The sequence below is a fragment of the Agelaius phoeniceus genome, chromosome 10 (genome assembly GCF_051311805.1).
Source record: "Agelaius phoeniceus isolate bAgePho1 chromosome 10, bAgePho1.hap1, whole genome shotgun sequence".
NCBI lineage: Eukaryota > Metazoa > Chordata > Aves > Passeriformes > Icteridae > Agelaius > Agelaius phoeniceus.
The window spans coordinates 25,501,273-25,524,321 of record NC_135274.1 but is presented as its reverse complement, the minus strand read 5'-3'; the positions used below and the strand labels follow the sequence as shown (position 1 = coordinate 25,524,321).

The 23,049-nt window shown below is 46.4% G+C and overlaps 2 protein-coding genes across 8 annotated transcripts in view; one reads left to right on the top strand and one right to left on the bottom strand.

The window, feature by feature from the left end:
• Positions 1–4,172, bottom strand: part of IFT80 (intraflagellar transport 80) — a 34,780-nt gene extending 30,608 nt beyond the window's left edge. The window contains exons 1-3 of one of the 3 annotated variants that reach the window (XM_077184213.1): positions 3,933–4,172; positions 2,732–2,806; positions 1,953–2,176 (exon numbers count right to left, since the gene is read on the bottom strand). In XM_077184213.1, the coding sequence (XP_077040328.1) occupies positions 1,953–2,176; positions 2,732–2,766 (259 nt within the window). In that variant the 5' untranslated portion in view covers positions 2,767–2,806; positions 3,933–4,172. Of the gene's footprint in view, positions 1–1,952; positions 2,177–2,731; positions 2,807–2,964; positions 3,079–3,932 lie in introns of those variants that run through there. The other 2 variants (XM_054639770.2, XM_077184214.1) reach the window with 2 other exon arrangements.
• Positions 4,173–4,322: 150 nt separating this feature from the next.
• Positions 4,323–23,049, top strand: part of SMC4 (structural maintenance of chromosomes 4) — a 30,715-nt gene continuing 11,988 nt past the window's right edge. Inside the window, exons 1-6 of one of the 5 annotated variants that reach the window (XM_077184210.1) lie at positions 4,323–4,773; positions 7,034–7,224; positions 8,307–8,485; positions 9,018–9,209; positions 10,770–10,946; positions 21,369–21,533. In XM_077184210.1, the coding sequence (XP_077040325.1) occupies positions 7,068–7,224; positions 8,307–8,485; positions 9,018–9,209; positions 10,770–10,946; positions 21,369–21,533 (870 nt within the window). In that variant the 5' untranslated portion in view covers positions 4,323–4,773; positions 7,034–7,067. Of the gene's footprint in view, positions 4,774–6,193; positions 6,431–7,028; positions 7,225–8,306; positions 8,486–9,017; positions 9,210–10,769; positions 10,947–21,368; positions 21,534–23,049 lie in introns of those variants that run through there. The other 4 variants (XM_077184211.1, XM_077184209.1, XM_077184212.1 and 1 more) reach the window with 4 other exon arrangements.

Genomic DNA, 23,049 nt, shown 5'->3' with positions numbered 1-23,049 from the left:
TGATAAAAAACAATGGTTTGCATAAATCAGTTTATTTGAACGGATCATTTCAGATTCCATGGAATCCCAGACTGGTTTGGCTTGAGAGGGACTGAAATCCCAATGGGCAGGGACACCTTCCACAGACCAGGCTGCTCCAAACCCCTGCAACACTTCCAGGGTCTTCACTTAATGCATTCCACTATTTTGTAATTATAAAATAAAATTTATCTCATGGATGTATCACTTATTGTATAGAACACCTCTCAGGTCTGAGATTTTCATCTTTCATGTGGAAGCAAAAGCTGAATTTAGAGGAATTCAATTTCTCCAAGTCAATTGCCAAAATGGCCTTTTCTGCTTTGACATTAAAAACAACTTTTATTTTCTGAAAAATATATGTTTTCTTTTCTGTGCCTTTTCCCATGCAGTGCCTTTGCTCCACCTGTATCCAGGACCTTTTTCATTGGAGAATCCTTGAACCCAATCTCCCAGGAGCAGGAATATTCCCACACCATCACCTCAGGACTCAGCATCGAGTGGCTGAGCTCTTCAGAGCCATCACTTTTTTCAGGATATGCAGAATTCCATGGGATTTTAGATCTTGAAATAGCTCCCACTGATCCAAGCAGAACCCCTGAATATTTCTGGGAGCAATTCTTCAGCTCATGAGAGACAAATGAAATTCCAGTGGAGGCTCGAGCAGCTGGGAAGGAACTGAAGGATTTGGTGAAGTCAATGTATGGGGAAAATGGGCAATGTCAAAGTACCAGATAAAATCCTGTTAAAATCCAGGGAAAACTCCATTATTTTCCTAATCTTTTGCAGCCTCTCCCACTCCACAAGCTCCTACTACTCTCACAAGGCCCCTTCCAAAGAGGGCAACAGAGGAAATTGTAGCTGAGCAGGGAAGAACATGGTTACATGTAAAAGCAGGATCAACTTTGCAGAATTCCTCTGGAAAAAATGTGATCATCACTTAAAACTGTATCCTAATCCCTCTGCAGAACAGTGGAGATCAAGTTTTCAGGGAGAGCAGCTTTACTTCTGCAACTTCTTGGCTTTTCCAGCAGGGGAATTCACAATTGCTGCCAGTCAAATGCTTTTTCCATGGCATTCCCATGGGGAGGTTTCTCCATTTCCATGGATTTCTGTTCAACTGAGGCAATAGAGTTGAATAAATTACAACTTATTACACAAAAAAGAGAGAAAATTTTAGCCAAATGCCTGGTGTAGGTAGAAGGGATTCAGCTCAATCTCTGGTCCTTTATTTTTCTTCAGGACTGAAGACAGAACTGTCATCTACCTGAAAATGACTCCCCAGTTTTGAAGGAATTTCCAGTGGGAGACTCCCAGCCTATCCAAACACATATAAATATAGAATATAAAACATGTATGTTTTGTTCATTAACTTCCATGGGCTCTTAAATGCTGACCTAATATAAAATTGTCAATAAAAAAAGAAAAAAGAAGTCGAATCACTTATGATTTGTCCTGAATTTGAAGGTTAAAGCTAAAAATACTCTTCATTTTTGTTAAAAAATAGCAGCAAGACCAATGTCAGTAGGAAATAAAAAACCAATATCCCCCAAGAGATTCATTTCAGAAGGAGACCCAAGGGGACTAAATTTACATTTGCTCTGATTTCAAACATCTGCAGTTCAACTAGGAATTCATGCAAGCCTGTAAAGCCATTATGCTGCTTTTCCCTTGGATTCAGCAACTTTGCAGGAATCCTTATCACACAGGGGACTTGGCTGGTGCAGGAAAATTGCAGGAGTAAGCTGGGGCAGGAAAACTCATCTTTTTGGGGAGAAGAGGAAAAATCCCAAGCAATCCTCAAAGCTTCTTGCTCCTCAAACACTGCCTTGCGTTTGACTGACACGAGCACTCAAGGAAGGGTACCAAACAACCAACATTAGAAATATATTCTTTTAAAATGCTATTATTAGAACTATTTGAAGTTGCCTCACCATCAGAGCTGGTCAGAACAAAGCTCTCAGCCTGGGATTGCCTCTTGGCCCCGGTGCCTCTGGGAAAGCAGTGCAGATCCAGGGGATAAACGTCCCCCGGCAGCTGCAGCACGCGCGAGCTCTCGCTGCTCACCGGGTTCCACTTCATGACCTGCTGGTCATCGCTGCAGGAGAACAGCTCATCAGCTGCTGTCCAGCCCACACAGCTCACCAGGCCCTTATGTGAAATTCAGTTAAGGAATCTGGAGAGTTTAAGCACTAAAAAGAATCAAATACCCCATCTCAGAACTGAAGGGGGCAATGCAGGAGGGTTATTCTGGTAACAATGTGTGGAACGCTTAATCCAAAAATAAAAATAAATCTTCATTCTTCAGTTTTTTTGCTCTTATGTGCCAAGAAGAGCTGGTAAAAATTCAGTCCAAAATGAAAATATTTCATAAAAATAAAATTCTTATCATGATGTAAAGTTATGGAAACATGGCCAAAATGTTGGGTTAGTGAAGGGTCTTAGTGCAAAACACAGTGCAAAACATCCAACTTTCATTCAAAAGTGTTGGTTTATTCACACCACATCATATATAAGTGTTCAGTGTCTCTTAAAATATTGTCCTTAAAGGCTGCAGTCAATGACAAGGGGAACAAAGGAAAAACAGGAAAAAAAGCCATCTGCAATTTACTAATATTTTACTGAAACTTCAACAACAAAAAAATATTTTCTGGAAGGGGCTATTCAGAATGAACATGATGTTCCATGCTTTTTTCTGTGACAAAGGATATGTTTTGGCTCCTTTAAAAGAGAAGTCTTCAGTCTCATCTCAGTTGTTCAGATGGAGCATTAAAACCATGTGTTACAACTGCAATAAAAGAAAACAAATACATATATAAGTATGCATAATTCACATAATATATATGCATACACAAGCAGCCAAAATTCAAGAGGAGGACACTAACACTAACATTAAAAGTTCTGAAGTAATATTACTACTGGGGGAAAATAAGCACCAAGAAATACCTGAGTTTAAAAAGAATTCTGTTTTCACATTATCCAACTGAATATGGATAACTTGAAGAAAAAATGATGCTGTGAACAGTGAATCCTTAAGGTTGGAAAAGACCTTTAAGATCCAGCCTAAAACATCAAGAGGTCGGAGCACTGGAGATCCCCTGTGCTGACACACAGCCAGGAAGGGAAAACGTGGTATTTTCTTTTCTAAGCCCAGAACTTTATTATAATTTTTAAAGCGCTTTAATGGCTCTGTAGGTGCTGCTGAAAGGCTGAACGCCCACCCTGGGCCATCCACAGGTACATCCATCCCTGCCAGCCCACGTATTCCCTCCGTCCCAAGGAAGGCAGCAGGAGTTTTAGGAGACATGTGGCAATAAGCAGGAATTCTAAGCAGGAATTCTAAGCAGGAATTCTAAGCAGGAATTCTGGGGACTCGGAGAAGCCCAAGAGCCTGACGCCTCCTCCCTTTCCCATGCGGAGCCGCTGGCCCGGAGATGAGGATCAGGAACGGCGGAGGAGAGCGGGATGGGGGCAGCGCAGGGAAGGAACGCCAGAGGGAAGGAAAACTAGCGGGCGGGCTAGGGAAGGCAAGGGGAAGCGATGGGGGCAGAGCAGGAAAGGGAAGGAATGCCACAGCAGGATGGAGGGAATGCCGAGAAGGAAAAGCAGGGGCGGAACGCGGGGCACGGAGAAGGAGACACCAAAGCCTCGGGGCAGCCTCGGCCAGCACCGCCCGCGCCAACACCCGCAGTTCCCCCCGTCTGCAGCTCTCCAAGATGCAATTACCCAACCCCTCCTGAGGGTCGGGGCTCCCCCGCCCTGCCCTCAGCTGTCCCCCGGAGCTCTCCCGCCCCTCCATCCGCCCGTCCCACGCCCAGCCGGGGGTCACGGCTCCCGACCCTCTCGCCCACCGCGGCGGTGACTCAGCCGAGGGGAGGGGGCCGGCGGCCGCCGCCTCCCCAGCGCGCCTTTACCTGCGCGGGCAGCGGGAGGCAGCGGCAGAGCGGCGGCCGGAGCCCGCTCCCAGCGGAGCCCGCTCCCACGGGAACCCGGGGCGATCCTGCCACCAGCTCCCGGAATGATCCCGCTCCCGGAGGATCTTGCTCCTGGCCGATCCCGGGATGATCCCGCCTCCCCGTCCCGCTCCCGTCGCCTCAGGAGCGGCGGCTCCCGCTCCCCCCGCCGCCAAGCGCCGCCGTCGCTATGGCGACTTCTCGCGAGACCGCATCCTCTTCATCCTCCTCCTCCGCCACCTCACGGCTCCCCCCCGGCCCCCCCAAGGTGCCACGGCGCCGCCCGTTAATTAATTAAACCCGCTTCAAAATCGCCGCGCTCTCACCATTTAAAAAAAATTTTTTTTGACTTGTAAAAATTTTTAATTTTTTTTATTAATTTTAAACCGGCGCGCGTCGCCCAGCAACCAAGCGCCGCCCACTGACCTACTTCTAAAATTAAAATTAACCCTTTTCTCCGCTGGCACGGCCGCCAGGCTGTGTTACCTCGCCGCCCTCACCCCCTAATGTCTCCCACCCCTCCGTCTCTGCCCAGAAAAAGCCGCTCCCGGCGGATTTCTGGGCGCTTTCCCCTCCCTGCTGTAACGAACACAAGATGGCGGGCGGGGGCGGCGGTGCCGTTCAAACCCGCGGGCCCGGCCCCTCCCGTCCCAGCCTGCCCCGCGCTTTTCTAACGAATTTCGGTTCGAGTTCGCCGTTTCGGCGCCATTTTCGAGTGTGGAAGCCGCCGAGCTTCTACAGCAGCCGGAGCCGCCCGCGCTGCCGCCGCCTCGCCGGGGCACGGAGCCGCCGGGACGAGCAGGTACGAGCTCGGCGGGAGGAAGCGATGGCGGTTCGCCTCAGGGCCGTGCGGTGGGGGGGCTTCGCGGCGGAGGAGGTGCCCTCAGGGGGCTGCCCCGGGCAGGGGGTGCTGAGGGGACGGTGCTGATGGCGAAAACGGAGATGCTGGCAGAGTTGAGGGGAGACAAGGGATGCTGAGGTGGAGATTAGGAGTTTTGAGGGGAAGGTGCTAAGGGCGAGACAAGTGATGTTGAAGGGAAGGTGCTGAGGGGAAAGGCTGGGGGTGCTGAGGAGGAGGCGCTGAGGGGGAAGGCGGGAGCTGCCGAGGGGATGGCAGGAGGTGCTGGGGGCCCGGCGGATTCTGCCCCGCGCCCCATTTCCCCACTTCCCCCTGGGCCGGAGGGAGCAGAAGAAGCGAAGCGGCGGCAGCGCCTCTCCCTCCCCGGGCCGGGCTGCCCCGCTGAGGGTCTCCCTGAGGGCTCCGGGCCCGGCGGCTCCGTCCCGGCTGCTGTTGGCACAGGGCTCCGAGGAGCGGCTTCCCGAGGGGCTGTGCAGCCCAAGGGCTCCCGCCGTGCCCTGAGGGAGCCCCGCGGACCGGAGGACGGGAAAGTTCAGGGACGCGTTTGGGTAGCGGAGAGACCCGACTTTAATCTGCTTAGAGAGGGACCCTTCTATCCCTGGCTCTGCCTGCTGCTTTGATGCTTGAAGGGTGAGAGAAAAATCCCAAGAAAGCTCTTAACGATTGGCCATTCGCTTAAAGGAGCTGGACTCGATGATCCCCGTGGGTCCTTTCCAGCTCGGAATATTCTTGGATTCTGTGACTTGGAAAGAGGGTGACAAGGGTGCAGTCTGGCTCCTCAGGCTTTGAAAAAGCCCCAGTTTTGTCACTGACAGGGCTTGTGTCTATCAGATTTAATCGGCTGTTAATAAGGAAGCTTTTCTGTCCGTCTCCGGCTCTTTTTCCGCCGTCCCCGTGAGGGAAGCGGCGCTTGGCAGGAGCGATGCTTTTACCGAACACCTTCGAGCTGGCTCGGGGGAGGGGCTGGGCACGAATTTGTTAAATTTGTTAGAGACGATGTGGCAGCTGATTTATCGCGATTTAAAAGCTGAGGTCAAGTAGTTCGGCTTGTTCATTCTGGTGAAGTGTCCCGAGGGGGGGGAAGGGTTGCGAAGGTAAATAGGTCTATATTGCACAATTCTGTTGGAGTGGAGCAGTTCGGGGGGGGGAAAAATAAAAAAAAGTGCTTTGAGAGGCTGTAATTGTCCGCGACAGCCATTGCGGAACCGTTCCGAACGGGGGTACAGACTGAAATTGCCTGGAAATGAGTTGTGTCTCTGATTTCCCCCCTCCCCCATTGTCCCAAATGAAGGGCTCTCATGAGAGTGTGGGCTGGGGGTAGGTCTGAAAACGTCAAATGATTGGCACCAATTGTGAGATGACTTTCTAACCACGTCAGTTTTTTATCTTGTGAGAAGTAAACTTTCTCATGTCTGTTTTTCTGCGAACTCGCTTCGCCACTTGCTGCGATTGCAACTCTTTGGGGGGAGAGTTTTGCTCCTTTTCTTCTCATCGGGTGCTTTCTCCTCACCCGTTTGGGGAGCTGTGCTCGAGTGCCAGCTGATGGCTTTTGTAATGCTCGTCCTTGCTCAGATCACTTTAACATCCCGGCTAGATGAAGGTATTTCGTTTTTGCTTTCTCTCTGAAATGCTGAACGCTGGCAGGAGGGGTTGTGTTGTGTTTTGCGAGCAGAGTGTGTCGATTTAAATTATTTAAGAGTCAAATCTTTGCTATAATCACTCAGGGCTTTTGTTTCTCTATCTGTTTATCAATCTCTCTCTAGCCATACAAATATTTAGCACGGATTATTGAAAGTAAAAGGAGTGTCAGGTCTGAAATATAACGAGTTCCTCCAGGAGAGTAGGGACATGTGGCTCCTGGGCTTGTTATTCCATGTGTCTTTAACTCTTTTGCCCCCAGCACCAGGGTGGCTTTCAGGGAGCAGAGTCACTGCCCTAACATGTCCCCACGAGCTGGCAGCAGGTAGATCCGTGCCGTTAGAACAGATTAGGCTCAGCCCCTCGATTGGGGGGTGATGTATCTTAAACTCTATCGTTATGAAGCTAACCTCGATATTTTGTTTCAAATTTGGATTTTTGTCATCTAAATGCCTCCAGTCTTAAGTTTCTAAATGAGTCGAGCATCTGGGCAGAGGTGTAGGTGACTTGCTGGGCTGTAGCTCGGTGCTGAGATCACGGGCTTCTCTTGTTTGTGTTAGCAAAGGAGATAGAGCCCTTCAGTTGTTTGATTGCTTGGAATGGAAGGGGAGCAGCCAGCAGGGACCGTGCCAGGCAAGAGCACCAAAACCTCCAGTGCAGCCCGTGGGAAGGGCAGGGAGCCCTTGCAGGAGTCCTCCATGGCCATGGAAGTGGAAAACGAAGGCACCAGGGAGCCCGATCAGGAACCTCCCCAAGGTAGGTCTGGGCTGCCTGTGCTGCTGCTCCCTGAGCCTCCTCAGCAGCAACTTGGATTCCCAAACCCTTCCCCAAGGGATTTGCTCTTTTCCCTTCTACAAAGCAGCACTTTGGCAATTTCCAAGTGCTTCTAAAATGGTCCAAAGAGCCTGCAAAGAGTTAAAGGCTTTGGCCCAGTCCAAGTGCAAAAGCCATTTGGAGACTTTCTCCTAATAAAGCCTATTTCGGAGCTCTGATCTGCAACATTCTCCTGAAGGTTGTGGTACAACAGCAGGATTTTTCAAATTTATAGGCAGCCAATGGTATGGGATTCCTTGGAATGGAATAAATGTCAAGTTTATTTACTTAACTCTTAAAATGATTTGACTTTCTTTTTCATGAAGCAGTGTATTTTCTTGAGTTCCTTGAGTTGAGCTTTCGCAGAAAAAAAATCTGCCAAACCCAGCAGCTGTGTAACACTTTAGGGAGCCAGATGTGCAGTTGTTCAAGGCAGGTATTTGACAAAGACATTGAAATTGGGTGGCAAAAGCTGCTGCTCGTTGGAAGGAGGAATTGCTGGTGCCTGGGGAAAAGCTGCTCTGCTGATATCCAGGGGGCCAGTTTGTTTTCGTAACAAACTTCCTGTCTTTGCAGAGCAGCCGTGCTGTCATTGCAGCTTTCAGAGCCTCGTGAGAGATCCCCAAATCTTGCACAGCGACTCTGAAATGTGGCTTTGCACTTATTCATTAGAAAGGCTTTGCCTGCTTCAGATTTGCAGATTTATTGTGATGGTTGGAGCTGCTGGAATTGCAGGGGGCCTGTTAAAGTATGTTGGAATAAGAATTACATAATGAAAGAACAAACCCAGCGATGGGACATCTTAAGTAGCTCTTAAAAAACATTTTGTTTGTGGAAAGAAGAATTTTAATTCCACTCAGCTCATATGAATAACTACAGGCCAAAATGCAGTTTGGTTCGGACAGAAATGATGTTTGCTTTTTTGGTTCAGCATTTTAAAAAGGTGTCAAATCACTGAGAGCTTACAATTGGTTTTTTTCTCGTTTTTTTTTTTTTATCTTTCTGTTTGTTTGGATGGGTTTTAGCAGCCTCAGATGAGGTGGTGGATAATCGAAGTTTAGAAGAGATTTTGGGTAGCATCCCTCCTCCCCCACCTCCGGCAATGACCAGTGAACCTGGTGCTCCTCGCCTCATGATCACCCACATTGTAAACCAGAACTTCAAATCCTATGCAGGGGAGAAAACTCTGGGACCTTTTCACAAGGTATCTTTCTTTTTCCTGAAGTAGTTTTGAACCGAAGGTAAGGCTTCCACTGGGTGCTATTATTCCTTCCTGCATTTTCTTCATCTAAGCTGACCTCAAAATAACTGCAAAAATATTTAAGGGTTAGAAATATTTTGATAGTAATATTCTAAATTAAGCAGAGAAAACAGTGAAGTGCAACTTTGCAATGCTGTGCAATTTTAATTTGTCAGCACAGCTTAGAAAAGCTCTCTTTTCTCTTGATTTCGTTTGCTGGGGAACTTTTAGGGCCGTGTTTGAAGCAAGAGAATATTTTTGTGTGCCCACAAGAGCCTTACGTGGCTGAGCACGAAACTTTGCAAAGTGCAGGGCTCTGGGTGAAGCAGCGCAGCTGGGAGAGCTGAGCTCAGCTCCGGGGCTTTTATTCACTTCTACCTTGGCAGCCAAAGCTCAGCTCTCAGACCTTGCAGGCACGAGGAGCAAGAATCGTGCTTGAAATGGGTGCAGGATTTCTTTGCCTTTGAAGATGACTTTTGCCAACCCTTGTGTGCAGCGTTTCTCGTGCATTATTGGGCCGAACGGCAGCGGCAAATCCAACATCATCGATTCCCTGCTGTTCGTGTTCGGCTACCGAGCCCAAAAAATCCGATCCAAAAAGCTCTCGGTGCTGATCCACAGCTCTGATGAGCACAAGGACATCCCCAGCTGCTCTGTGGAAGTTCACTTCCAAAAGATCACTGACAAGGTGGGTTTGATCCCAGCTTCTTTCCCTTAAGGAGCTGCAGAACTTTTCCTATTTGCTTATTTTCCTTGGAGCTGGGGAAAACTTCCTAGCGTGATTAGTTTACCTTGGGGATAGAAACCAGCAGTGTTAATTAACTTGAAAAACCCTCTGCTGAGTAGGGCAGCTCTTAAAATCTTAGTCAGGATTCTTTAATTTGTTTAATTAAAAGATTCTTTCATTTGCAGGACTAATATGGGGTAGATTTCTGCTTGAAAACAATTTAGCAATTTTTAAGCATCATTTTAACAAGAACTCGTTTTAATTTGTAATCTTGTTTACCTCAAGTAATTAAAATTTATTTCTGCAATTAAAAGAATTCATGGAAATTTATAAATCTATATTTGGACATATTAGAGATTCTTAAATGTATAACACAATATATGTAATGTATAACACAATATATGTAATGTATAACACAAAATATGTAATGTATAACACAAATATATGCATTAAGAAATAAAAGCTATTTAAGAAAAACTTTTCAAACCAATTTGAAATTATTTTAGGTTATTTAAATTTAGAAAAATACATAATGAATCTGAAACTTATTTACACTTTATGTACTGCAAATGTGCCTGTAATTTTATAACTGATTTCTCAGCAAAAATTCTGGAGCCCACATTTTACCACTAAAATTTTTTGAAGCTGATATTTTGTTAGAACGAAATAGGAAGTGTTAGCAAATTAAAAAAATATTTCTTTTGCTTGCTGCTTTGTGTATTGATAAAAACTTGAGCATTTTTTTTGTTGATTTATTGCAATTGTGGTACAAAGGATTTATTTCTCCTAATTTAAATTGCTTTTTTGTGCACACATTCAAACTTTTAAATTTAGGGTCAACCAAAAAAGGGGGAAGTGTACATTGAAATTCCAAAAATGGTATTAATCAAGTGGAGCATTTTCAGCCTTTTTTAGGACCTGTTTGAAAAGACACTTATTTTTTTTCTTTTTGTGTTTATAATACCCAGATTAAAAAATTCATCTATTGAAATTTTTAAACATTTTTTTTTGACTTTGTGTGAACATCCAGAAGCTGAGTTGGATTTCAAACCAGAGAGCAAATTGAGAGTTAAATTTGGGTGAATTTTCACTTCTGGAAGCCTGGCAGCAGCTTGATTTTGGCTGGTGAAAGGGAAGGTGAATGGAAGGTGTCTTTTGAAGCTGCTGCTGTTCCATTTGCCCCATCTTTAACTTTTTTTTGCCTTTTTTCTCTGGTGGAGCTGGGAGTGCAGGGAGCTCTGCAGGGACACCCAGCCCTGCAGCCTGGCCATGCCCAGGCAATTCCTGCCCCTCAGGAACACAGCTCAGGGCTTTTCTCTTCACTTCTCCAAGGGGATTTTTTATTGTTGTTTTTCTCTTTTTTCAAGAAATGCAATTTTAAGGCAGCTCCCAGTTCTTCTACAGCTCAAGAGTCCATGATAAAAACACCCCATGATGAAACTGGTCTGGTTAATTGTGAAATAGGAGGTGAATTCCCATCCACAGTAATTGTTCCTCTGGCTTTGTGTTTCCTCCAAGCAGGAAGGAGATGATTACGAAGTCATTCCTGACAGCAAATTCTGTGTCTCTAGAACTGCCTATAGAGACAATTCCTCCTCCTACTACATCAATGGCAAGAAAAAGACATTCAGAGATGTTGGGGTGCTCCTCCGAAGCCACGGCATCGACCTGGATCACAACAGGTTCTTAATTCTCCAGGTTGGTGTGTGAGTAACACCCATTTGAAAATTGCATTTCCAGGTGAAACTCTTAAAAAATGCAGCTTTGAAAAGCTGCCTTGGAGGCCTTGAAGTGCTGTAGCAGCACATCATGGTTTGCATGCTCTGCTCAGGGTGCAAATCATTTTCTGCTGCTGCAGGAATTGAAGGCTCAGGAGCTCAGGGATCCCTGGCCCTTTCTGCAGGAGGGGATTTTGTGCTCGCTCCGCCCTAGCAGCACGTAAATATTGGAGTGTCAGAGAAACCTTCAACCCCAATATTCTTGTGCTGCTTCAGCGTGGCAGAGCCTCAGCACCTGGGGGTCAGCTCTGAACTGCAGCAGGGCTGGTGAAAGCTGCATTCTCCAACTGCCTCAGCTGCTGTGCTCCCACAGGCACAGCTCTGCTGAGACACCAGGCTGGGAAAGAATTGGGCAGGAAAAATCCCCTGAATTGTGTTTGTTGTTCACCAGCTCCAGAAATGTTTTTAACCAACCTTCATAACTAATTACAGTTCATAACTAATTGCAGTTCACAGCCCACACTGTAAAATGAATCACAATTTGTCAATATTATATCATTTATATTCATGTTTGACCTTCACATTCTGAGCACATTCTTGCTTGCATCTCTTTGCTGTTTTAAAGTCAGGCTAAAGGGAACAACTTTATTTTTTTTTTTTTCCTAGTTTTTAAATTAGGAGAATTTTGCTATGTGCCAGCCAATTAAAATGTAAATTAAACTACAAGTATTTAAATATTAATTCTATTAAATAACTATTTCTGCCATTACCTGTAATTACTACCAAGTCCCAAATCTACTCTGGCCTAGAAACCAGTGATCAGTGGGAGCTTCCCAAGGTCTGAAATGTTTAATAGAGTTTATTTTAGGCTGGATTCTGTCAAAGGAGCTTCCAGTTCCCCTCTAAAAAACCAAAATATTTCAAGAACTTGTAGCTGGGTGGCTGAGCTTGCTTCACTTCCTCCAGGCTTTCTGTGCAGTCCTTTTTTACAGCTACACCCACAAAAAGAGGATATCTGTGTTTGCAAGTCTCCATGCCAATTAATGATTTCCTCCAACACTTCATTCCTGTGTTTTCTGCTTCAGGATGGAGCGAGAAGCACCTCCAAGAAAACAACTTGGAGTAAACACATCCTTTTTTTAATAAATACAATTGTTCTGCAATCTCATTTGGCCAGAATTTCCAGCAGGGAGAAATGGGAAGTGCAGGATGGAGCAGGGTGGGAATGGTGGCCCAGAGACCCCAGAGCTCAGTGAGGGAGCCCTGGGAGCAGGGGAGGGCAACATCTGGAAGGGAATATTGAGAGCTTCATTTATTTTATATTTTTTTTCCCCAAAATGGAGTTGGTTTTCTCCTCCCACAAATTGTGTGAATGAGGGGAGCATCCCTTTTATTCCTAAAAGCTGGAATTTCAGGTTTTCCACCCTGCAAAGGGAAATAAAAGGAAGTACACAAGAATTGACCATAAACCAGAGCTCTCCCACCACAGTTTTCACATTTCATCACACCAGCCTTTGTCTCACAAGCTGCACTGAGATTTTCTGCCTTTTTTAGCATCTCTGACAGGGCAGGGCCTTTCCCTTTGCCTTTTGAAAGTGAAATCCACTGATCTGACTGTGCAAAATTCAGTGTTTCCACTTGGGAAATGTGGCAATACTTTCCACACAATGACAGCACAGCTTCAACCCCCAAATCCTAACATTTACAGTTAGAAGTAAAAATTCTTTAGAGTTAGAAGTTAGAATTCTTTAGAGTTAGAAGTTAAAAATTCTTTAGAGTTGGAAGTTGAAATTCTTTAGAGTTAGAAGTTAAAATTCTTTAGAGTTAGAAGTTAAAAATTCTTTAGAGTTAGAAGTTAAAAATTCTTTAGAGTTAGAAGTTAAAAATTCTTTAGAGTTAGAAGTTAAAAATTCTTTAGAGTTAGAAGTTAAAAATTCTTTAGAGTTAGAAGTTAAAAATTCTTTAGAGTTAGAAGTTAAAAATTCTTTAGAGTTAGAAGTAAAAATTCTTTAGAGTTAGAAGTTAAAAATTCTTTAGAGTTAGAAGGAAATAAAACCATCTAAGGCTGTGGATTGTTATCACAGGAATTGCATTTTTCCCCCTAATATTTTTCAAATAATTTAAAATTGAAGGGATAAGGAACAGGTTGATTTGGCTTTTACTTTTTTTTTTTGTTTTTAGCAGCAAAACTAAGAGTTTAATTAAACTCAATTTAACCAAGTATTTATCATTTAAAATCAATTATAAATATCTGATTTTTGACTATACCAATAGGGTGTAATTAAAATATTTCATTTGTACTCTGGATTTTGGGGAAAAATATGAATGAAGGATTCTCAAGAGTGGTTTGGGTGTGTGACAGAACATTTACTGTCAGTATTTAAGAAAATGTTGTAGGAGAACATGTCCCACATGTGGAACCAACACCTTCAGAGCTTTGATTTTATCTTGCTCACATCATTGCCATTACTCAATGGAAAATATTTGCTTTTTAGAAGGCTGCTTCAGGGGTTTTTTGTGCTTCCTTTTCCCCCTTTCACCCCCTATTTTGCAGTGGTTTTCTGCTGATTTTGGTGCTTTTTAGGGTAAAATTTGAAAGCTGAGTTTGGATAGAGGTGTTTCTGAAAATATTCAAATCAAACTGCTGCTGACTTCTGTGAATAAAATCACAAAAAACCAAAAAAAAACCACCTGTGGGAAACCAGAAAATGTGAGAGTAATTGAGTAATTCTAGAAAAGATACAAATTCTGTGCCTGAGCTTGCAGATTGAGAGAAATCTGGTTTCAGAATTCTTGTGGTTCCAGTGGGATTTGCCAGCACAGAACAGGAGGAGTTTGTCACTTCTGGGACCCTGAACTCCAGCACTCCATGCTTTTAATCCATTTCCCTTTAGTGCTTTCACTACTTCAGGAATGGAGAATTATTTGGCATTATTCTAATAATTATCATTTCAAATAATCACAGCTATCTTGCATTTTTAATGAGCTTGCCACAGCCTAAAACTGCAGCAGGCAAAGCTGCACCTGTCACTCCAAAAAAGGAGATTTTGGGGGAAAAGCTGGCACCTTGCTGCTGCTTTGCTGTGCTCCTCACCTTGGAGAGGTGTAAAGAACAACAAATAAATCAATCAATGAATGAATGAGCTTTGGCTGGGGGCCTTGCAGGGCTGCCAGAGCCCCAGGGCCTTTGTGCTGCTCCCTGCAGTGACCCTGGAGGGCTCTGACACCCCAGCCTCTGGTGCTGTCCCCTGGCAAGGGGGGAAATGGGGCCCTGGGGGTGCAGGGGAGCAGCAGAGACCCCAAAAAGGGTGGGAAAGCCAAGGGGAGCTGCCCAGGCAACTCCCTCTGCACATCAGTGCTGCATTCATGGCAACAAACTTGGACATTTATTTCAACCTAGTTCAGAATCTTATGAACTAATTCCAATTGTTTTAAGTCCATTTTGTCCTAATTATACAGTGATTTTTAGTAGAATATATTTGATAAACTTAATTTAAATATTCTCCTGTCATCTTAGGTCTAAACAACTGCAGGGGTTTTATTTGGTGCATTTTCCAACTGGTTTTATTTTGTGTTTTGGAGCTCAGTTTTATCCTGTGGCAAGATGAGGCTGCCAGGAAGGAAATTCTGTCAGGTTTTTCACCTGCTCCTGTGTGGAAACAATGTGGGAGCCACTTCCAGGGGAATGGGGAGGAAATGAGGGAGAGATTTCCTTCTCCTTTGAGATAAAGCAGAAATTCCCAGTTGTTGAGGTCTGTGCTCCTGATGGGACACTGGGGCTATAAATGGGGCTATAAATGGGATTATAAATGGGATTATGAAATATCTGTGGGGGTTGAAGAGATGGTTGTTCCTGTAGGAAATCCTGCAGAAAAACATGGAAAAATGGCAGGAGAAAAGAAGTGAAAATTGAATATTTTCTTTAGGACACCCCAATAACAAATCAAATGTTCCTGACTTCAATTCCAAAGTGGTTCTGGATTTGCACTCACTTTGTGCTCTGATATTAAACACAGCAATGCCCTTAAAACTTGGGAACTTTCCAGAATGCAGAATTGGAGGTTTGTGCACACAACTGGATGTTGTGTAAAGGCTCAGTCTGAGCTTTTCCTCATCTCGGGCCAGTGGTGACACTGCAGATTTTTAGAAGTGTTTTTATTTTGATTTGATTTGATTTGATTTGATTTGATTTGATTTCCCCCTGAGTTTTCCTGGAAAGGAGGTTTTGGTGCTTTTTTTTCCTCCCCTGTATATTCACCATGTGGTAAAATTGAAGTGTAAAAATGAGGCAGGACAGCAAACATTAAATAATAGCAACAATAACATGGAATTACAGGAAAAATAATCTCAAAACAATCTGTTGTGAATTCCCAGAGCTGTGTTACAGCAGAGGGACAATGAGGGAATGATGGGAGGATTATGGGAATATTTGCTCTCTCCATCCATATTCCAAAATCCATGGGTGCAGAATTGCCCAATTCCTGGGCAAAGCTTTATGGGATGAGCTAAAATAAAGAAATAAATTGAAGATGCAGAAATGTAGGATTGATTTCTGCCATTCTTTATTGTACTCTTGCTTAAAAATGAGAGCTACCATTGGGGTGGGGAGAAAAACCCAAAGCCAAGTGTGGGCACATAAAGAAAAATTAAAAATGGAAATCTGGGAGAAAGGGTGAAATCAGAGGAAGCTGCAGACAGAGGAAAGGAGACACTTCTCTCATTTTGCTGCCTAAAGGCTTTTTGAAGAGAAAAATGCACTTTTGGTGCCTGGTTATCAAGAAACTGAGGGCACAAACCAGGCAGGAGGCAAAAATGCAGTGAGAAAAGCAAATTCCACAGGACCCAGGCTGCCTTTCCTGGGACTGTTCCTCACCCTGCTGCACCTCCAGGCTGTGTCCCACAGGTGGAACTGGAGCTGCAGGAGCCCCAAGCTGAGCTCAGGAGCAGGAACTGTGCTGGTGCTGGTTCTAAATGGGTAAAGAGCAAAGGAAATGCAGGAGTTGGGCTCGGAATTGCTCTCTTTGAAATCCCTAGATAAAACAATCTCTTTCTAAAATCTCTTTCTAACAAACAGTGCAGGTGTTGTCATGGGATTTTTCCTGTGTCCCTCTGCCTTTGCTCCTGGTGATGCTGAGCAGTTTTCAGCTCCTGGAGAAGCTCTTGCAAAATCTCTTTTTGATCTCCATTTGCTTCATGTTTGAGAGAAGTGAAACATTGCTGTGCTCTGGAAAACAGAGTCAAACAGAACTTGGCTTTTCTTAAGAAATGTTTGGCCTGTGCTGGGTCACTTTTGTCTCAATTCCATGGTAAAAAGTTCAGAAAATGATAGAAATTAATTTGAATTAAATGGGTTTTTTTTACATGTGGACAAACAAATAGCAGATTTTAGCCCTGGCTGCTCTAATCCTGCACAAAAGTGCAAATCAAGGTGGTTTTTACACTGCTTGCATTAAATTTTAATCACTCATGTATTTATAGCACTATTTTATTCCAAATACCCCTTAATCTTGTGCTGCTTGATAAATTCAATTATGTGGCAATCGCTGCATTCAGATATTAATTCCACTTCATTTATGTCATACCACAAAATTGCAAAAGAATTGATGGAATACTTGCTTTAGAAAGCAAAGGGTACATATTGAGAAGTTGCAATACCAAGGTATGATTATTGTCAAATATTAATTTCCAGGACAGTTGGAATTCTGCTGGAACAGCTGTTATGGTTGGATTACAGTAAAGTTTGCTGAGACTCAAAGATTTTGGTCTCAATAAGAAAACTTCCATTTATGGGGTTTCAAAAAGCCTTGAAAGCTTTGCTCTTATAAAAATATGCTACTACAGTGAAATTACTAAAATATTCTTCTGAATTTCAAAAAATTGTCTTCAAAATCCTAAATATTCCTAAAAATACCAAATCTCATAGTCACAGTTGTGTCACATTAAATTTTCTGGCAGTTTAATGGGATTTTGAAATCAATTTCTGTTCTTTTGAAATCAATTTCTGTTCTTTTGAAATCAATTTATGTTATTTTGAGATCAATTTCTGTTCTTTTGAGATCAATTTATGTTATTTTGAAATCAATTTATGTTCTTTTGAGATCAATTTATGTTATTTTGAAATCAATTTATGTTCTTTTGAGATCAATTTATGTTCTTTTGAAATCAATTTCTGTTCTTTTGAAATCAATTTATATATTTTGCCCCATCCCCAACCAGGGAGGGTTTTCCTGCTCCATGGTGTTGCATTTTCCAGGAATTACTTTCTCTAAAGCCATTTCTTCTGAGCACAGCTGGGATTTTCACTTCAGTCAGATGTCACATTTCTCCAGCTCTGATCAGTGGTGGAGAGTTCCCTTAAAAAACCACAAAAACAACCCAAACCTCAAGCAGCACAAGAGCACCACAGAATTCCCCTCAGAAACCACCCCAAGTGCCCTGAGCTCCAGGGTGCATTCCCAGCTTCTGAATTCCAGGCTGTCCCAGGGCTCTCAGCTGCTCAAAGCTGTTCAAAGCCAGCAGAAACTGGGACTGCAGAATGCTGGGAAGGGTCCTGGTTTTACCCCCTTGGTGCCAGAATTGTCTGTGGGGCACTGACAGAGCTCTGGGCATGCTGCAGTGACAGTCTGGGCACAAGCCAGGCTGGCCAAGGTGCTGCCTTCCCAAAGCTTTATCCCAAATAAAGCTTTTTACCCCCTTGGTGCCAGAATTACCTGTGGGGCACTGACACAGCTCTGGGCATGCTGCAGTGACAGTCTGGGCACAAGCCAGGCCTTCCCAAAGCTTTATCCCAAATACTCAGGGATGGGGAGAGCAAACATTCCTCAAGAACAACCAACACCTTCCTAGGCTGTGCAGGGACAGCTCATCCTGCCAGGGAGGGGCTGGATGGGATCTTGGGGAGCAATTCCTGCCTGGGATGGGATCTTGGGGAGGAATTCCTGCCTGGGATGGGATCCTGGGGAGCAATTCCTGCCTGGGATGGGATCTTGGGGAGCAAGTCCTGCCTGGCAGGGCTGGATGGGATCCTGGGGAGCAATTCCTGCCTGGGATGGGATCCTGGGGAGCAATTCCTGCCTGGGATGGGATCCTGGGGAGCAATTCCTGCCTGGGATGGGATCTTGGGGAGCAATTCCTGCCTGGGAGGGGCTGGGATGGGACTCCCAGTGGCTGCCCCTGGAGTGTCCAAGGCACCCTGGGTAGTGATAATGCTCCTTAAGGCCCCTTCCACCCCAAAAAGTGGGGTTTGCTCTGCATGAAGAGTTCTCAGCCTGCTGTCAGTAATTTTTCAATGCCAGGGCCTTTTTGCCATCCCTGTCTCTTCCACAGCAGAATTTTGGGATGGGATGTGGTGGCTGGATCCCAAAGCTGCCTCATTCCCATTGAGCACTGTCCCAGTGCCCCACAGGCCCAGTCCCACCTCTGGGGCTGGGGTCCCTGCTGGGGTCAGCACTTTGTGCCACAGCTTTGGGGAGCAGGAGCCAGTCCCACAGGGAATGTTCTGGAACACAGCACATGGCAGTTACCTCTGTAGGATCTTGTTTCTAGAGCACAATTGCAGGAAAAGCCTCATGAGCAGGTGAAACCTTCCCTTTACCAGGCAGTTAGAAAACCCTGTTAAAAACTCCACTCCATGTGTGCCAGAAGAGCTCAGGTCGGAGCTGTGCTAGAGGCTCAGCTGTGTTCCTGCTTTTAGACAATACAGGGGTTGTGGGCAAATTCAGAATTTGAAACCAGTGCTGGAACGTGCTGCTGATGTTGCCAGTCCTGAAACTTCTTTTAAACTTTTCCTCTTTACTTAGATACAATAGAAAATTAAATTCTTAAATTGAGGAAGTATCTTAAACATCACAGCTGTAAATTATTTAGCTGTGCAAAGAAACACAGGTTGCAAAATGGCAGGAATTTATTCCTCATGCTTTTCACCAGAGCAGCCAGTTGCAGCTGAGGAGGGCTCTTCCCTTATTTTACAGCCTGCTCTGTCCTGCTTTGCCCAGGGCTCAGCTGATGCCTCGGGGATGTTTCCCCAGAGGAGCTGCTGCTGTAGGATTCCCATGGGTGCTCCTGGCAATTCTGTGCAGCTGAACTGCTGGGATGTGTGTGCCTGCTGCAGAGCTGGGGCTGGCCCCGTGGATCCACGGGGATGGGGAGGGCTCCACATGCTGCAGAAGCTGGGATTGTGTTTGTAATTCCGTGCAGAGCTCTTGCACTGAGTGTAGAACCTTCCCACACGGCTTGGTGGGTATGGAAATGTGGAACCCTGGCATGGTTTGGGTGGGAAGGGACCTTAAACCCCACCCAGTGCCACCCCTGCCGTGGCAGGGACACCTCCCACTGTCCCCAGTGTCCAGCCTGGCCCTGGGCACTGCCAGGGATCAGGGGCAGCCCCAGCTGTGCCAGGGCCTGCCCACCCTGCCAGGAACAATTCCCCATCTCCCACCATCCCTGCCCTCTGGCAGTGGGGGCCATTCCCTGTGTGCCCCTCCCTCCCTTGGGAACAGCCTCTCCTTCTTCCTGCAGCTCCCTCAGGCACTGCAGGGTCTCAGTTCAGGCACCCTGGAGCTTCTCCAGCCCAGACCCAAGGCTGGAGTGTCCCAGGAATTCCTTGCCTTGTGTTCAGGTTTGCTTGGTCCCCATTGGCATCGCCCATGGCTGGCTCTTGGCATCCATTTTGGTTGTGTGAGCAGAGCCTCATTTCCTGCCTGTTGTACCCATGCTCCCTGCCCTGGCTCCCTGAGCCACAGCAGAGCAGCTGGGGCAGCAATGGCAGAATCCAGGGGTTCTGCTGGAGCCTGGCACAGCTGCAGGGGCCGTTCTGGGGAGCTCTGAGCCCCTGCCCTCCCTGCTCCTCAGTGCCTGCCTGCCCCTCCTTGCTTTCACTTTCACAACCAGGGCAGCTCTGCAGGCACCGAGAGCAAGGAGCTCTGGGGCTTTTAAATTCACTGGTCAAATAAGGGATCAAGCAATGAGCACTCGTAAGCAGTTAGGAAACACAAAAATGGAGTTTTAGCAGCTGTAAAATCTGTTTGCTCTGTTAATCATTGGCAAGAAGAGCAGGTACAACCTTTTCACTCTCCTTTATCAATTCAAGGAAACTTTGAATTTCTTTTCTGGAAAAATATTTTTTAATTTTTTCTTTTTGTTTCTTAAATCTGGGCTGAACTAAACAGATTTCTTTATATATTAACTGAATAGTATATATATTAAATAATACTTCATACTCTTATTATTTAATTAATAATTTCTAAATACACTTATTTTTGCCTTCAGTAAGAAAATAATTCAAGAACTCACATAGAGAAACCCCACAACTGCACCATCTTTCTTAGAGGTGGTTAATTGTATTTAGCCAAAGAATAGAAATTTGATTAATTCCTTGCTTGTCCATAATTGCCATTTTCCCCTGTTAAATCCAAGGTGGGTTTGTGCTTTCCAGCACTGAACACCAGGCTGTGAACCCAGTGTAGAAACCTCTCAGTGCTGACCAGCTTGACTGAGTTCAATCTTGCTGGGATTGTTTCCTGGTGGATGTGAACAGAGGAAATGCTGCAATGCCAGGAGCAGAAAGGCTGCTGACAGTCAGAGGCACTGGGAGCCTGCACAGACCCTCCCCAAGGGCTCACAGGCAGTTCTGGGGACAGAATCCACACCTTGGTGGCAAGGGAGCAAACTGGGCTTTACACAATCCAGCAGCAGTTATCCACAAATTGAGTGTTCTGCTTTTTGAGATGTGCCACAAATAAAAACGAGAGTTGGGTTTTCAGTAACACAAACTGTCCTTGTCACTGGCTCTGTTTAATCCTTTCTAAATATTCTTTCTGAAAATTGAAATTATTTTTAATACCACCTTAACATGATACATAAAGGGAAATGACACAAAGGAACCCTCATCCCAAAGAATCCTTTTCTTTCTCCACCAAGGAAGCCTCAATTTAATTAATTCCAATTCCAATTGATCCAGCAGCCAGGATTTTATGGACTTTCTGTTTCTAAAGAGATCCTTCAGGGACTTCAATCCTGATTGAACTCTCTTGCCAAGGACCTGCTTTATTCTCTTCTTCTCTTTTTAGGTTGTGGAAACACATTTTGAATCTTTAGAGAATGAAGCAACGGTCAGACCTGAAAGGTGGCTCCACTTCACCTTGGAGAGAAAATTTCTCTTTATTCTGATCTTTGTTTTCCCAAATAAATGTGAAGATTGGACTTGATCTTGGAGACCTTTTCCAACCTTAATGATTTTGTGATATTCCAGTTTGAATAATTTTAATCGCTGCTTTATTTTATTCTTTTCTTGTAACATCTCATACTCATTCCATAGATTTTTTTTTTTCAGAATACTTTCCCTATCCCAAAAAACCAAAAAAAACAAACTAAGAAAAGACCCACCAAACTTTTGTTTCCCAAGGGGGAGGTGGAGCAGATTGCCATGATGAAGCCCAAGGGGCAGACGGAGCACGACGAGGGGATGCTGGAGTACCTGGAGGATCTGATCGGATCCGCGCGGCTCAAGGAGCCCATCCACACCCTGTGCCGCCGGGTGGAGCTGCTCAACGAGCAGCGCGGCGAGAAGGTGAGAGAGGGAGGGAGCGGTGCTGGGGTGGGACATGGACCCTGGGTATGGAACCGGCCCCGGGAGCGGCTGCTGGGGTGGGAAATGGACCCTGGGTATGGAACCGGCCCCGGGAGCGGTGCTGGGGTGGGACATGGACCCTGGGTATGGAACCGGCCCTGGGAGCGGTGCTGGGGTGGGACAGCAACCCTGGGAGCGGTGCTGGGGTGGGACCGACCCTGGGGATGGAACCGGCCCTGGGAGCGGCTGCTGGGGTGGGACAGCAACCCTGGGTATGGAACCGACCCTGGGAGCGGCTGCTGGGGTGGGACATGGACCCTGGGAGCGGCTGCTGCGTATGGAACCGACCCTGGGTATGGAACCGGCCCCGGGAGCGGCTGCTGGGGTGGGACAGCAACCCTGGGAGCGGCTGCTGTGGTGGGACCGGCCCTGGGTATGGAACCGGCCCTGGGAGCGGCTGCTGTGGTGGGACCGGCCCTGGGTATGGAACCGGCCCTGGGAGCGGTGCTGGGGTGGGACCGGCCCTGGGTATGGAACCGGCCCCGGGAGCGGTGCTGGGGTGGGACAGCAACCCTAGGAAAGAAACCGGCCCTGGGAGCGGCTGCTGGGGTAGAACACCAACCCTGGGAGTGGCTGCTGGGTGTGGAACCGCTGGGATAGAACCGACTCCGGGAGCGGCCGCTGGGGTGGGACAGCAACCCTGGGTATGGAACCGACCCTGGGAGCGGAACCGACCCTGGGAGCGGCCGCTGGGCGTGGAACATCAACCCTGGGAGTGGCTGCTGGGGTGGGAGCGGCCGCTGGGGTGGGACCGACCCTGGGAGCCGCTGCTGGGGTGGAACCGACCCTGGGAGTGGCCGCTGGGGTTGGACCAGCCCTGGGCGCGGCTGCTGTGGGTGGAACATCAACCCTGGGAGCGGAACCGACCCTAGGAGCAGAACCGACCCCGGGAGCGGCCGCTGGGGTGGGACCGGCCCTGGGAGCTGCAGCACCGGCCCTGGGAGCAGCCACTGAGGGAGCCTGGAGCAAAGGAGACTCAGGGCTGCCCCCATCACTCTCACAGCTCCTGAAAGGTGCCTGTGCTCAGCTGGGGCTGGGCTCTGTCTCCAGCAGCACTGGCACAACCAGAGCACACAGCCTCGAGCTGCACCAAGGTTGGATAGCAGGGAAATGTTTTTACAGAAAGGGAGATAAAGTTCTGGAATGGCTGCCCAGGGAGGTGGTGGAGTCCCCATCCCTGGGTGTGTTTAACGAAGCCTGGATGTGGCACTGGGTGCCAGGGTTCAGTTGAGCTGTTGGGGCTGGGTTGGACTGGGTGATCTTGAAGGTCTCTTCCAACCCAGTGATTCTGGGAATTCTGGGACATCCCAAACAAATCACAGCCTTTCTGCACACAGCCCTGTGGGGAACTCAAAATACACAGAATTACTGCTGATGCCTCAGGTTTGAGCTTTTCTGTGTTTCCCATTCTGTGCTGCTTTAGTGTGCAGTGCTGAGCTTCACATGAGGGGATGCT